Source organism: Drosophila ananassae, assembly GCF_017639315.1.
Source record: "Drosophila ananassae strain 14024-0371.13 chromosome 4 unlocalized genomic scaffold, ASM1763931v2 tig00000061, whole genome shotgun sequence".
In the NCBI taxonomy this organism is placed as follows: Eukaryota; Metazoa; Arthropoda; class Insecta; order Diptera; family Drosophilidae; genus Drosophila; species Drosophila ananassae.
Genome location: NW_025319038.1, coordinates 1,060,817 through 1,077,451, shown reverse-complemented (window position 1 = coordinate 1,077,451; position 16,635 = coordinate 1,060,817). Strand labels below are relative to the sequence as shown.

General features: G+C 42.3%; 1 protein-coding gene across 5 annotated transcripts in view; it reads right to left on the bottom strand.

Moving 5' to 3' along the window:
• Positions 1 to 16,069, bottom strand: part of LOC6504350 (zwei Ig domain protein zig-8) — a 171,717-nt gene extending 155,648 nt beyond the window's left edge. For 3 of the 5 annotated variants that reach the window (XM_014903925.3, XM_014903928.3, XM_044717769.1), the window contains exons 1-2: positions 15,630 to 16,069; positions 15,432 to 15,547 (exon numbers count right to left, since the gene is read on the bottom strand). In XM_014903925.3, coding sequence (XP_014759411.1) covers positions 15,432 to 15,547; positions 15,630 to 15,753 — 240 coding nt within the window. In that variant the 5' untranslated portion in view covers positions 15,754 to 16,069. The remainder of the gene's footprint in view (positions 1 to 15,431; positions 15,548 to 15,629) is intronic. The other 2 variants (XM_044717766.1, XM_044717767.1) reach the window with 2 other exon arrangements.
• Between the last annotated feature and the right edge of the window lie 566 nt (positions 16,070 to 16,635).

The window sequence follows — 16,635 nt, the reverse complement described above, 5'->3', positions numbered from 1 at the left end:
TCAGAACGATGTTCATCTTTTGTGGATAAACGGCCACGTTTAAATTCGTTCACCCAGTTGTAAGCCGTCGCAAACACAGGTGCATATGTGCCACAAACTGCATCCAATTCGGTTTTGATATCTTTCAGACTTAAGCCGTTCAAATGCAGATGTTTGATGACAGCCCTGAACTCGCTTTTGTCCATTGTTACAAACACGTGTATTTTATAAACTTTGATCGACGATAAAAATTGACCCAAGTTATCGATCAAGCTGAAATTTGGACAGCTTTCCAATCGATAGTGGATAGGGGATATTAAAGTCGCCCAGAGCTATCAGCTGGTCACCATCAAAGCGGACAAATGTTGCCATTATGTTGGCGGTTCGGACGAAGGTGGTATGTACGAACAGGTTACATACAAAGATTGATCGGATACAGTGATTTTAATGCAAAGGAATTCAATATCACCAAACTCTTCTGATTTTACCTCTTCAGAAGCGAGTTTGGAGTCTACAGAGATTAACACCCCTTTCCCCTTCGCAGAGTTCTATCACATCTAAAAGTTGTGTACCTACTAGGAAAAACTTCGAGCTTAAGATCTCCGGCTTCAACCAAGTTTCTGTAAATACAATAATGTGAGATGCAAAGAAAGAACTATCAGAATACAGTTCCTGAAGTTTACTACGTAACCCTCTAGTATTCTGATAGGTAAGAGTTAGTGAAGACATTAGTGTTTTGAAACTGAGGAAGATGAAGTGGAAGGTTGGTCAGTGGCCGTAACATATGGGAGTTTTACACCCACAGGTTTGGTTTTTTTTTTTCACCGTACTTGGCTGATGTTCTTTGACGAAAATATTCTCTGGCCAAAAGCTGGTGGAACAAATCATCTTGAACATCTGCAAGGGCACGCGTATTTTGAAAGATGACGTGTGCTTGGTGTATGAATATTTAAATTTTGTAATATCCACCACCTTTATGTCGACTTTTGTTTTGGCTTTGATGTAAGCCGAGATATCAATCTCAGGGGCAAGCCGGGAAACAAAAATATGTTTCGATGGTGGGATCACCTGCAAGGGTTTTGGTGCCGCCGTAACTAATACTGTGGCATCAGTACGTACCGGGAGTCCGGACGGTTGGTTGCTCTGTTTGGCGACTGTTACAGGGGTTTGAATTATTGGGTCTGGGATCACTTGAAGCGATGCCACAGAGGACATATAGGACAATTGCTCATTAATTCTTAGATATTCGGAAGCCGAATTTTTCTCAGGTCCGGCCCTTGGGGTGGCCAATAAGCGGCTGCATAGTTGTCGGTTGAGCCGGCTGAAGATTTTTCGCCACAAGCACTTCACTAAAAGAGGATTTCTTACGCTTTGGAGACTCATTTAGTAGTTGAAGACTACAAAACTCTGTATCGAGCGCACTGAGTTGGTCATTGATTTTACGAAAACCACTAATCAAATCCTCCCTTGAATCCACTTTTAGTCTGCCTCATGAATGATCTCATTTCGTCCTGAACAGCACGACAACCGTCACAGCAAAAGTGGAGACCAGACCTACGTGAGATTGCATCCGAAACTGAGGCCGTGAACCCGGCACACTTAGCGTGTAAGACGTTTTCACAAAGCCAGCAGTGGATGGTAGGCTGGGAAGAGGAGATTGTCTTATTATAAGACTTCAGCGCACAGATCAGTTAAAATTCCATGTTTATTAAAAATTAAATAATTATTATATATAAAAATTATTAATTTATATAATTAATAAATTAATTAATAAATTAATTATATAAATAATTTATTTATTAATATTATTAATTAACTTTAAAAATAATTTATTTATTAATATTATTAATTAACCTTGTACCACTGTACCAGGGAAACGAGTTAGTAAAATGCAAAGAATAGAGATAAGAATCTCTATTGAGCAAGAGTAGAAGCAATAGGATAGAAGCAACACCGTAAGAGATAAAGAAGCAGAGCAGGGCTATGTTTAGAAGAAAAATTTATAAAATTATTATTTTACCTCCAAATATATAACTGCACACGCGAAGCGATACGGATCTATGAATTGCAATATTTTACTATTATTATTTTTTATTAGTGAATAGAAATAAACACCGATTGTTTATGCAAATCTAATAAGCAAATTTTATGACAACGCAGTGCGCACAAAAAAAAACACGTCCGTCCGCTTTGAGGTAAAGAGAAAAAGAAGTTCACACGGTTTCTAACTTCTTTCGGTTCGGAAGTTCACACGGATCTAAAGACACGTACGCTGAGTAAGCATTGATTATGCTTGCAATCGTGGGAAAGCCAAAAGAAAGAAAAAACCAAAATATTTGGTAAGCTCAATAAAACACATTGATAAGTGCATCTACCAATAATACAGTGCAGTTTTATATGCCAATTAGGAGCAAAGACATGGACTTCAGTTTCAGCAACAACATAAGCGACAGCGATCGCGGCAGCGATGGTGTAAGTCATTTAGTTATTAATCATAAGAATCATAATTGTCAGTTTAAACTGTAAATTCAAATTTGGTTGAAAAATAAATTAAAATAAAACGTAAAAAGATTTATATATTTTTTAATAAGAATATTAATTCTTAATAATTAATATTATTAAGAATATTAAGACCTGGTCAACACCGGGAAAGGATTCAAGTTCCGAATCTCGTACAGATCGGTAAAAAAAATCGTCACGTCAGTACGCCGAAATGATTTTAGTGTAAGCAAGTTAAATATAAATTTAAAACTAATATCTTATAAGAAAAAAAAAAGAAAATGTATAAGAAACTTCTATCCTAAAACGCCACCTAACAGTTCATAATTCGAACTCATATTAAGATAAAAGGAAAACCTTATTAGGAAACTTTTTAATTTTAAAAAAACCTCAAGCAACACTCACAAATGAATAACATAATTTCCAATTTAAAGAAAATCTTTACAAAGATTTGAAGCTAGATTTTTAAGAAAAAAAATTAAGAAAAAATCATCTGACATCCAACATATAAACTCTCATTAGACCCATTACCAATCATTCATTAAAAACCCCTTAAAAATGACACAACAACACTTGATAAATAGGATGCCGGGAAACCTTGCCGGGCTCCTATCTTCTGCTAGGACGAGTGCGAAACTACTAACGAAGAATGACTTGGAAGAGAAAATTAGGGACATAGGGACATTAGAGAGCTCAGCTGAGTGATTTCCTGATCGATGTTCGCATATGAGTTCTCAAACGTAAGCAGAGGTGGAAATGATACATGTTTGCGCTTGCCAGTAGATCGGACCAATCAAAATCCAACATTAACTTATTTAATTTCTTAAAGTAAGCCTTACGGAAACAACGAACTTTATGAGATTTAAGTGTAGACTTTAGGTCAATTAAGCAATTGTTTTCGATTAAAACCTAAAGAGTGGGATGATACGGATCCTCAGGGTTAAAAAGAGGCAAACTTCTGGAAAGTGTAATTTCATAGAGTAAGAGTATAGAGTAAGAGCAAAGAGTAATTCCATCAGGATCAGAAACGAAACATAAGTACAACAGCCGAACTAAAGAATGTCTAACGTGGTTAATTTGCCCGAGTGACATGCCAAACATGCCCGCAGGGAAGTCGTGCTGGGAGTTAAGCTGTAAAGACGGTGAATTTTCAACATTTGACCACATAAGTTCTGGGATATTAAAGTCACCCATAGCTATCAGCTGGCCACCATCAGACAGACGATCAAAAACCAAACGAATAGCGGACAAATTTTGCCAGTATGTTGGCGGGTCGGACGAAGGTGGTATGTAAGAACAAGTAACATACAACGATTTTATTAGATGCTTTATAGTTATTTTTTTTTAACTAAGTAAAAATGCATGTTCCTGAACTTTCACCCATAAAACTCAAAATTCAAGATGTATTTAAAGGTAGTCATGTTTAAGAGGGTGCTTAAAATATTTTATAAGAATAAAACCTTTTATAAGAATACAACCTTTGGCCGTCAGCCAACGGGTACAACAGGGGGAGAAACGCATGAGCTCATGTGCCGTAACTGTGTACACCGATGGTAGTGCGACTATACTCTCCACGTGAGGGCGACTGGTAACAGGTCCCGGTAAGGTCATGTCTCTGCCGAGGACGCTGGCGAATTGTAGTCGGGCGGGGAGAAGCAAACTCCCTTCCTCAAATCACCCCAATCCAAGGTGGAACAGCATATGCCGAGGGATGCATGTCCGGGGGATGCAAGGACGTTGTTGAGCTATCAGCGTTTTGATAGCTACCGAATTAATAAAGAATCCACAATTCAATTTCAATAATTTTATTGGGTCAATTTAACCCCAAAACAACGGCAGCGGCCGATCCCAACAAAACCGAATATACAAGTGCCAAAACCTAAGAGCTTGCGCAGAAGCTCCACCAAAGCTCCCAAACTGCATGCGCTACAAAAGAACAACAAAGCGCATGCGAATCTGGGAGAAACAAAGAATATGGAGCAGCTGATAACGGGCAATTAGTGAACCGCTGCGGCTGTTTACACTGAGAGAATAGAAATAGAAATAATTATGATTTTTGATGCTGGCACAAGTCCCAACATCCTCCCCCCGTTGAATTCCATCTTTCAACAAAAAATCCTTAGGGGCATGGGACAGCTTCATCACATAATATTGCTGATGATCTCAAGGTCCATAATTCTCAGTTGCAGGCTGCCGTGTCCATCCAGATCCAGAGAGCGCTCGAGCCAAGCGTCAACAGAGTGGCGAAAGTGGAAGGAAACTTCTTTCCGAAATTGCGCGTAGGCGCACCTTTCGATTGCAGGATCGGGAGCCTTCACGGCTGGAGCAGCAGCCACCTTGGCAGCTGCAGACGGCGGCAGCAGCGATGCGGACGACCTCCCCCCATTGGAAGGGTGCAGGCTAGAGTCCAGACTGGAGTCAGACCTGGGCGCTGACTTAATCGGCAACGGTGGCAATAAACCAAATCCCGGGCCAGATGCGGGATTAAGAACAGCAGCTTTAGAAAATCCATCGCAGACAACTGCCAGATGCGATGTGGAAATAGCGACCACGGGGGGAGCGGTGGATAGCAGGGGCACTGATGAGACGCAATTGGACCCGTCCTGGCTATCATGATCGTTGCTCAGGTTTCGCTCCAATTTCAAATCCTGAAAACCCGATTGGATGTCGCGGTCCAGCGAAGATTCCTGACTGCATGAGCGACGATTTACCAAGAGACCACCATGCACTTTCGTAGCCTCGATGGTTGGTTTTGTCAACGACGGAGCAATGGGACCAGTGGTGCCGTCGAGACGAGTGGAGTGTTCAGGCACCCTCATGGAGTACCTTGCCATTCCCACCTGAATATCAACGCGCACATCAGCGGCAAGCTGGGAGAACTTCCAGAATAATTCGCTCCCAATTTCGCTAGAGCTCAATCGCTCTAACTCATCCTGGAGTGTGGTGAATTTCTTCCGCAACGCAATTTCCAACGGCTCCAGTACCATGATGGTCAAATCTCCCTTCTGCACTGCAGCCTTGACCTTATTATGCAGGGCTTCCATCTCCTGGTAGGTAACTTCTGCTCTTCGCCGCAACAGCCTTTCCCTGCTTGCAGGAACCGAGGCACTAAATAAGTCTCCAGACTCCATTATGTAATTTGTTTTTGTGCAAGGTGCAATGTAATGGAAACAATAGCAACAAGTTTTCCTTTACAAGGTTTCCTTTAAGCACTTTAATGATCACAAATCAATTAGAGCGCGATCACGTCGGGGTCACCAAATGTTGAGCTATCAGCGTTTTGATAGCTACCGAATTAATAAAGAATCCACAATTCAATTTCAATAATTTTATTGGGTCAATTTAACCCCAAAACAACGGCAGCGGCCGATCCCAACAAAACCGAATATACAAGTGCCAAAACCTAAGAGCTTGCGCAGAAGCTCCACCAAAGCTCCCAAACTGCATGCGCTACAAAAGAACAACAAAGCGCATGCGAATCTGGGAGAAACAAAGAATATGGAGCAGCTGATAACGGGCAATTAGTGAACCGCTGCGGCTGTTTACACTGAGAGAATAGAAATAGAAATAATTATGATTTTTGATGCTGGCACAAGTCCCAACAGACGTCAATATGCGGACTCTGGGGGACCGGCAGACCCCTCAGTTTTAATCAGGCTTATCATGACAAGCGGACTATGTCATGATGGACGAACCCCTTCCCGCCTACTTGTGGGTCCGAAAATGGGATCACGCATCCGTCAATCTCCAAGGCAGATAGAGGCCAAAGAGATGCTGGGATGGCGAAGCTCCCCACTGAGGGACAACATCCGGAGGCGTGCGGCGCCGGTTTAGGGGGAGATGCCAAGGCACCGACCCCCAAAACGGGGCCCACTATGGGACCCCCGAACGGTGTGGGGGGCCAGATCCCGGGATCGAGCTCCTCTCGCACCGGCGGCACCCCTAAGGAAGGCCCCGGTCCGACGACTGCTGGCCCCCTGCAGCGGAAGGGCTTCTATAAGGATAGGAGGAGAGCGGCCTTCATCCTGATGAGGGCAGACCCATCGGCGGAATCCAATCCCGATCAGGCTGAAATAATAAAGTGGGCGAGGGAAATCCTGCCTGACTTTCAGCCAGCAAGAGCGGGGGCCAGATTGGACCCAAAGAAGCCGACAGGAGTAGGCGACTCTGCCAAGGAGAGTGCACAAAGTGCGAAAAGGCAGAGGTCGACCGACGGTGGAGCGCCCCTAGCTAAGAAGAAGAAGGTGCAGACACAGCAAAGTAACAGATCCTTCGCCGAAGTTACTAAGGGCAGGACCATCATTGGGGTCGTTGATAATGGCTCCAAGGATGGCCTGATCCCCAAAGAGCTTTGGCGGAAGGTGGTGAACGAGCTGCATGGGCGCTTCATGGAGGAGATGCTCAAGAGCGGAGGACCTCCACCGGACTGCGAGGACGCAGGGTGGTACCAGGGTAGCATCAAGGTGATAGCGTGCCATGATGCGAGGTCTGTAAGCCTCTACAAGCGAATGATTGCGTCGCTTAGGGAGGTTTACCCAGGAACCAGTCTGGAGGCGGTGGACTGGGACAAGATCCCCAGCAAACCGAGGGCCCGCGTATGGCTGACAGAGAAGCCGGTGGACCCTGCCACCATTCTGGCCATGCTCAAAATGTGCAATCCCACACTCCCTACGGCGGACTGGAGAGTCGCCAAGGTGGAGGAAGCAGTGGGACTGAGAAGGCAGGTTGTCCTCACTCTAAATGAGGAGACTGCGAAGGTCCTGGAGGGTGCTGGTAGCCGTATCAAATACGGGTTCGAGAACGTTGCGGTGAGGATCTACAAGTCGGATGCGAAGAGTAAGCCTGGAGGCATCGACTTGGAGATGGACGCACAAGAGTTAGACTCGGGGGAACCGACCGAAGAGGTCCGCCCAGAAGGAATGTCAGATGTGGAGGAGGACATTCTGCAAGGGTACACCTCAGAGGAGAGTGACCTGGCGAGGGCTCTTGGTGGCGTCGGCATGGAGGAGGACTCTTTGCTAGGCTCCGACACCGCGGCGGAGGTTGTGGTGGAGAATCTAAAGGATGTCCCTGACATTCCTGCAGATAAACCTCCATCACAGTAAGGTGGCTTCCGCCGCCCTCCTGCTCCATCTTGCAGAGAGTGGAGCTGACGTGGCCCTCATCCAAGAACCCTGGATCCACAAAGACAGGATTCTCGGTTTGGGGGCGTCGGACTTCAGGCTGTACACAGCCGATGTAACAGATAAACAGCGAGCATGCATACTCGCAAAGAAAAGCCTTAATACCTTCTTGCTACCAAATTTCAGCAATGAAGATCACGTAGCCGCATCGATAGAGGGCCCAGGCGGCCATCTAAGAATATGCTCGGCATATATGGGTCATGACCACTTAGGACCTCCTTCGCACTCGCTACTCAGCCGGCTTGTGGAGGACAGCGAAAGGAAGGAAATCGACCTAATAATAGGATGCGATGCCAACGCTCATCACAATCAGTGGGGAAGCACTGACACAAACGAGAGGGGTGAGTCAATCTTCGATTTTATCCTCAACTCTAAGCTTCTAGTGGGTAACAGAGGTTCAGAACCCACCTTCGTCGTCAAGAACAGAAGGGAGGTCCTTGATGTCACATTATTCTCGCACTCCCTGGCTGATGCAATCACCAGCTGGAGAGTCCTTGACAAACACTCATTTTCACACCATCGCTATATTGAGATAGTAGTAAATTTTAAAAACTTCACCAAGCAAGCAGTTCGAAGTCCTAGAAAGGCAAACTGGGAGCTCTATAAAAAGTTACTAGATAGATCCTTAGGCGAACCGCCTTCAGAGACCATCGAAACCTATGAGGGGCTTAACGCCATGGTAGATAAGCTTACTGCGACTAGCGCAAAAGCTTACCACAAGGCCTGCCCCAAGAAAAGAATAGGTAGCAACAGATCGAAGAAGCCTCCGTGGTGGACCTCGTCGTTAGCCCCCTACAAAAGAAATGCTCGTAGGGCCTTCAACCACGCGCACCGTACCAACACAGACGAGGCGTGGGAAGCCTATAAAGCTGAACTTAGGCAATATAACAAAGAATTGCGCAAGGCAAAGAGGGTTGCCTGGGCGAATTTCTGCACCAACATCCAGGAGACATCAGAGGCCGCCCGCCTAAGAAAGATTCTCTCTACTACCGCCCCCATCGCAGGCTACGTTAAGAACACGGAGGGGCGCTGGACAACCTCAAGCCTGGAAACCCTGGAGACCCTTATCAACGCACACTTCCCGGGTTGCTCATCGGAAGGAACAACCCAGGTGATGCGTAGCCAGGGTCAACAGGGCCAACTCAACTACCTACTTAGTGACAGAAATCTTAAATGGGCAATAGACAGTTTTAAACCCTTCAAATCTCCGGGACCGGACGGTATTCTACCGGCTCAGTTATCCAGAGCCGGTATTAACCTTAAGCCGGATTAAGAAAATCTTCAGCACAGTCTTCACTACTGGTATGATACCAAAGGCGTGGCTGTGCACGAAGGTTGCATTCATACCCAAGGCGGGGAAACCATCCCACTGCACCCCCAAGGACTTCAGACCTATAAGTCTGTCTTCCTTCCTACTTAAGACTATGGAAAGACTCTTAAGTCTCCATCTACAACTAAACATTAACCCGAATGACATCTCATGCTCTCAGCATGCTTACAAAAGGGGCCGATCAACAGAAACAGTCCTGCACGATATCACTATGATCGCCGAATGAGCGATCAACTTTAAGGAATACGCACTTGTGGCTTTTCTAGACATAGAAGGGGCCTTCAACAGCATCTTGCCGTGCTCAATAATCGACGCACTGACGGGACTAGGAATAGACAATCAATCAACTCACCTAACTCACCTAATACGGCAGATCCTGGTTAACAGGAGTGTCGAGGCTACTCTTGGAGGTTCGACTATTCGAAGATACGTCAAGAGGGGCACCCCGCAAGGAGGTGTACTCTCACCACTACTCTGGAACGTGGCGGTTAACAGCCTACTGCGATCCTTAGAGGGTGGCGGCTGTAAGATCATTTCGTACGCGGACGATGTTGCTATTGCCTTCGTAGGGAAATTCCCACAGACGCTATGCGACCTAATGACAGGGAAGCTCAAAGTTCTGTCGGCCTGGGCGCAAAGGAACGGGCTGGGAGTCAATCCGTCCAAGACAGAGCTCGTGCTGTTTACCAGGAAGTACAAAATACCTAACCTAAGACTTCCGAAGCTCCTAGGAGAAACACTAGTTCTTAGTGATAGTGCGAAGTACCTAGGCATCACACTAGACAGGACTAAGAAAGCGGCAATAGCACTCTATACCTGCCGCAAGGCGGTAGGCCTGAAATGGGGAATGTCCCCCAAGATGGTCAGATGGTTATACACAGCGATCATCAGACCAATCTTATTCTATGGTGTTGTGGTCTGGTGGCCCGCTCAACTCCACATGCAGGGAAAAGTTCAGGAAGTCGCAGCGCATGGCGGAAGTCTGTATAACAGGCAGTCTACGCACTACGCCTAGTGATTCCCTAGACACTATCCTCGACCTACTACCAGTGGAACTGATGGGGGTAAAGACAGCCACTCTGGCCGCAATAAGACTGCGAGAGGCAAATCTATGGAGCAAGAATAGTTTCGGTCATACCAGACTGGACCTACATCATTTCATGCCTAAGGGGGGTACGGATTACTGTGTGCCCGTCGACCAACCCACCACTAACTACAAAATCTTAATCCCCTCGAGGGAGGAATGGGATCCCCGGATACCGGGACCGGAGGGCTCCATTCATATCTACACAGATGGATCAAAACTTAACGGCCAGGTGGGAGGCGGTTACTTTTGTGAGCATCTGAGCCTAAAGGAGTCCTTCAGACTCCCCGACCACTGTAGTGTTTTCCAGGCTGAGGTAGTAGCCATTAAGGAAGCACTGGAATCCCCAGCTCTTAGGGGCAATCGGGGTACAATATGTATCTTCTCAGATAGTCAGGCAGCGCTCAAGGCACTTGACGGATTCTCATCCAACTCCAGGACAGTCAATGACTGTCGCAGATCTCTCAACGAGATGGCTGAACAGCATGACATCTACCTCATTTGGGTTCCCGGTCACAGGGACCACGAGGAAAACTGTACTGCAGATGAACTAGCTAGGGCAGGGACTACCAACCCTCTCCTACCGGAGAAAGAACTTGTAGGCATACCCTTGGCTACTTGCAGGCTAAAGTGCAGGGAGTTTTCTCGGTGAAACCCTTGCTCCAGCGGCAGCACAAGGAGCCCTAGCGGCTCAAGTGGAAGCGAGGGGGTCTTCTATGTCCCCCTTGCATCACCGCCCTAACCTAACCTAACCTAACCTTCACTATTTTATCTAAGAGGAACGCAGGAAAAGTGCAGACGGTAGCTAGTGCATAGCTGCAGTGAGTGAAGTATACAAATATATAAACAGAATAAAATTTATAGTGAGAAAAGCTTGGAGCAATAATTTTTTGGTCAAATTTATTTTTTATTTTGATACCGATTTATTGTAATTGTAAAATATGTAATTGTAAGATTGTTTGCATTACAAACACAATTAATTGTAATTGTGTAATTGTTTATTTATGCATCGACTGCCCCATCTCAGCGTCTAGCGTAAACAACAATGCAAAGGCAAATACAATCTTCCGTACAGTCAGGAATGGAAAGATGTATTGACGGTTGGGCCAAGCAGTCAGAAGCAAAACGACTTAAAATAGTAATAATTTAGTTATCAACATTTGTCTGTTTTTCTTAAAGTTTCGACAGTGCTTTATTCTAAGTATGCATGCACTTTTGGGCTGCGAAAGAAAAATTTGAAGAACTATTTGACATTCGATTTTCCATTCTTGTGGACTATGAGCCGAAGTCATCTTCAAAACTGTGAAGCAACCTTCGTTTATATACGAAAGCAAAATAGTAATATCTTGTCAAAATATTACATTAAGATTATCATTTCATTCAGTTTTAAAGAAAATCTTAGTTCACTTACAAATTAAAATGCTTGGTACACTACAGAATTACTCTTGACGAACCACACGAGTACCCGTCTAATGCGCAAACTGTCAAATTGCGCAAACTTTTTTCAACAAAAGCAATCCATCAAGAAGCAACTGTAGTGGAACCCATAATTCTAATTGTACCGATTTTCCCGATCTAACGACCTCAAAATGGGCCTATCTAATAAAAGGCCAGAGAGCGCACCAACAAAATTACAAGTTGAAATAAGGAAATGTTTATAATTTTGTGGATGGCAGTCCACGAGAGGACGAACCGAATGCTTTAGCGTACGCAAGACACTATATATAGCCGAAAAATTTTAAATTTTGCTTGAACGTTCGATCTGAATTGGTGATATAATGGTGGGATTTAATGAAAGTATTCTTTTAATTAACTGCCAATCTGCCAAAAGTTATTTAGTGTCTGAGAAAAATTCGGATTGCCAGTCCGTTTAATGCAAGTTTTCACTCAGGCCTGCAAAAATGCCCTCAGAAGGGCATGCCCAAGAACAAAACCAAATAAAAGAAAAAGACCACAATGGAGGATATCGGATATCGAAAATACAACCCAAGCTGCGAGGCTTAGGAAAATCCTATCCCAATCAGCCACATCTCTAGGCTACTAGACCAGTACAAGTAAGGTATCTATAGCTACTCTGCTAGGCACTCACTTTTCTGGTTGCACCCCTGAAGGACGGAGCCAATACAAGTGCTCTTTCCACAAACTTTAAGCTGGATTCTATCCATAAAACCCTACATTGGGCTATACACTATGACACTGGGCAATACACAGTTCAAACCTTACAAATAGACTTTCAATTATTTTTAAGAGATCCCTTACATTAAGCAAACTTCCATAACAGTGGCTCCAATTGCGGATGTCTTCATACCCAAGGTGGGCAAGTTATCACATCTCCAAAAGATTTCAAACCAATCAGTCTATTATCCTTCCTGCTTAAGACGCTAGAAAGAGTCATAGGCCTCCACCTAAGATCCACACTGAGCCCCACCCAAATTTCTAACGCACACCATGTCTACAAAAGTGTAAATCCACCGAGACTGCCCTCCATGCGATCATTTCCAAAATAATGAGAGCCATTTCTTAAAAGGAATATACCCTGGTAGCCTTTCTATGTATTTCTGGATATAGAAGGGGCGTTCCATAACCAGAGCCGTTATGACTTAATTTAGATGACCACCTGGTTCATTGATCAGCTGCTAACCTGCATAACAGTGACGTCCTTACTAGGCACATCTTCTCTAACAAGGGCCGTCAGCAGAGGTACACCACAGGGGGAGTCCTCTCTCCTCTCCTACGAAAAATAGCTGTCGACTCGATTCTATATAAGATGACAGAGCAACGCTGTAAGATAGTTTCATATGCGGATAACATCGCAGTTTGGTTCACAGGCAAATACCCCCAGACGGTCTATGATCTTATGAGCGCGAAATTACAAACCCTAGTCAAATGGAAAAATGGCCTAAATGCGAATAAAACGTAGTTAGTCTTTTTTAGCAGGAAATAAAAAATCCCGCCCCTCGTCCCCCCAAGACTAAACAACCAAAGGCTCTACTTCGACAACAGTGCCAAGTACATAGGTGTAATACTGCACATGAAGCTGAATTGGAATGCTGCTATAGCCCTTTTTATAGAGCTATTTTTATAGCCCTGCAAAAAAGCAATAGGACTCAAGTGGAGTATGTCTCCCTATATTGTAAGCTGGATCTAAACCACCATAGTCAGACTACTGTATGGACTACTGACATAGTGACCAGCTTAAAAAGAAGAACGTCCTTAAGAAGCTAGAAAAAATCCAGCCAGCAGCATCACTATTCATAAGCACTACGATCCACCCCGAAAGAAATTTTAAATGCCATACTTAGCATACCTACCCCAGGACTAGCTGGAATAGAGCAAGCGAAGGAAGCGGCAATCAGGATAAGGGAAAGCCATCAATGGAGCCTCTTTAATATGTACCACTCCTTCATTGCACTAAACGACCCACTTATTCCCAACAGTACAGACTACTGCTCTCCCAGGGAATATCCCCAAACACCCTTCCAGACACTTGTTCCTAATAGTGAGGAATGGAAAACCAAGGCCCAGGCCCAGAGAACCTACTAAGCTTCTACACTGATGGCTTTAAAGTAAACAGTAGAGTAGAATGAGGAGTATACTCCGAATAACTTGGCGGCTTCTTTCACGCCGAGGTGATAACCATAAGAAAAGTACTAAAATACCTAAACATATACAACTTCACAACTGTGGAAATACATATATACAACTGTGGAAAATGCTAGACCATTAGTTCTTTCTGCGAATAAGGGGAATTAGATCCGGTCTACGGTATCACAAGGGACCAAATACAGTCTCAGTGTGGTGGTTGCCTCTCTAGGAGATAACTGCCAGCCGTCTAACCTAACTTAGGATTTTTTTCCTACCGCCAGGAAAAAGATAATGTATTCCAATTTTTATAATATATTAAAATATAATTAAAATAAATAAATGTAAATTTTTAACTAAAAATATTGCGTGAAGCCCGGTTTGCACCATTATAAAAACCCCCACATAAAAAAAAGGTAAAATTTTCAACACGATTCTGAGTGATTAGATTATTTAAGACAAACAAAATAAGCGGAGTTTTAATCTAGGTACCTAAATGCATTAAAATAACTAGAATAAAAATTGACATACACTAAAAATTTGACAAATTGTAGAAATTTGAAGAAAATGTTGCGAATTTTGGTTTTATAAGACACGATGGAGTAAAGTTTGTAAAACACGGGTTTGAGAACAACGCCTTAAAACAAAAAGTTTAACGACTGCATGCGCAGCGCACAAACAAAACTACTTAAAATTACTTGAAAATTACTTTGTATTTTCAATTTATCACCTTATTGTGAATAAAATAAAAAAAAAAACAATTTTTAATATAAAAAAAAATTGATTTTTTAAGCTCGCCCCACTGACTTAAATATCCCCGAAATTTGACCCGAAATATATATTACAGCGCCCCTCTCGGTTGAACGAAAGGTTGCTGTACGTAAGCTCCAAAAGTCCAAAAATTGCATATTTTTCAAGTAGCTCCTATTCAGGAATCTTTTTTAAAAAGCCCAAATTATTCTATGGCCAATTTACATATATCTGGAAAACAAATTTAAGACAAATCGGCCAATTTTTAAAGAAGTCCGTCGATCCGTCAGTCTGTCTGCCGGTTTCTAGGCAAACTAGTCTCTTAGTTTTGAAACTATATAGTTGAAACTTTGCACACATCCTTCTTTTCTTTGCAGGTAGCATATAAGTCGAAACGGGATCTGGCGACTATATCCTATAGCTGCCATATAACTGATTGATCGGAAATGACATAACTATGATGTTTATCATGTTGGGACTTTCCAAGATATCTTATGTATACAATTTCATAAGGATCGGCGGACTATATCCTATAGCTGCCATACAACTGATCGATCGGAATTTAGAAGCTTGGGGCTGTTTCCAACATTTTTATTAGAAAATTGATTTAATGGTGCAATTCTCATAAGGATCGGCCAACTATACAAAATCCGATATATATATAATTATATTAACTGCTACATAACTGCCAGGGTATATCACCTTCGGCTCCGCCCGAAGTTAGCTTTCCTTTCTTGTTTCATAATACATTTCCATGAATAGTATTTAAGCAACTTTCATTATTCATTATAAGAAAGCCCGACATAAAGGCTAATTTCGGAGTCTGAGGTGATGATTACTAACTTATCTGTGTAATTTTTGTTTAAGCTTTAAATAAGTCTAGCTTTAGATATGTTTTGCTTATGTTAAGTATTTTTGTCATACTTATCCAAAGTGTACGAGGAAACAATTTTTTTTGCACTTGGTCATGCACAAATTTTCATTGAAAAGTGTATATAAATTTTATTTTATGTAGTTTTCTTACAGTTCGATTCCCTTTGTTTTTAACACGGCATCTTAGTATCGCAATTTCGTCGACCACAACTGAAACATTTCTTGGGCTTATATCGTCAAAAAAGGGTCGATCTATGTTGGACAATTCTAAAAATCAAAATGAATATTTAAAAATTTAATCATTTGATGTTGTAGTATAAAATAATATAATATAATAAAAAGTTCTTACCACTTGGAATAAGATATGAAGTTGCACTAATTTGTTCAATGCATATGTTTAAATTTAATAATAAAAGTATTAGTGGTTTAATTCTACAAATAGAGTTATCCGATAGAGTCAAACAACAGGCCATAGTTATTCGTTTAGATTATGGCCATTAAACTTAAATATTTTCGTAAAACCTGAGCCGATAAATCTAATATGTAAAGACTTTTTTTTATAAGATGGTAATAAAGTTTTCTTACAGAAAGAAAATTCTTTCAATATTTATATTCATTTATATATTTTTTAGCCGAAAGGTTAGAATTATTTAGTAAAATATATTTTTTTAATTTCATTATGTTTAAATAAAAATACTTTCTACACAATATTTTTTCGATAAACACGCTTTCTGCAACCCCGTGCATTCCGAAGATAAGAGAGAGAGCTTTTAGAAGGAAATATTTCTGTATTACTAAGAAATTTCTCGCGCATGTCCTTGGCATTAAGGAGTAATAAACACTTGTGGCTCTAATGCCGTTTTTACACTTTTAACTACGAGAACAAAAAAGGAACGCTAAGCATGTTAGTCAGCAGCTTATTTTATAATACATATATCGGATCGTATATAGTTGGCCGATCCTTTTCGTTTCATCATCGAGCGAATTTTACCATCAAATAAATTTTCTAAATAAAATGTTTAAAGAGACTTAAGCATCTTTAAAATTAGAAAGGTGCCATTTCCGATTGTTCATTTATATGACAGCTATAGGATATAGTCGGCCGATCCTTATAAAATCTTGGAGATAAGATTTTAGCCAAAGTCCCAAACCTATTAATCACACTGTGCGACAAAAAAAAAAAAACGAAATACACTTGGGAAACGAGATAGTGTAGGTTGTTAATCTGGTCGAAGAGAACTCAAAAATATTTTTTTTATATTTTTGGAACCCTCCAATTTTTATTTATTTAAAAAAAACCGTTTTTCGGGACTTTTTTGCGCTTAAAAATTCCTGAACGAGTTTTTTTTCAACCG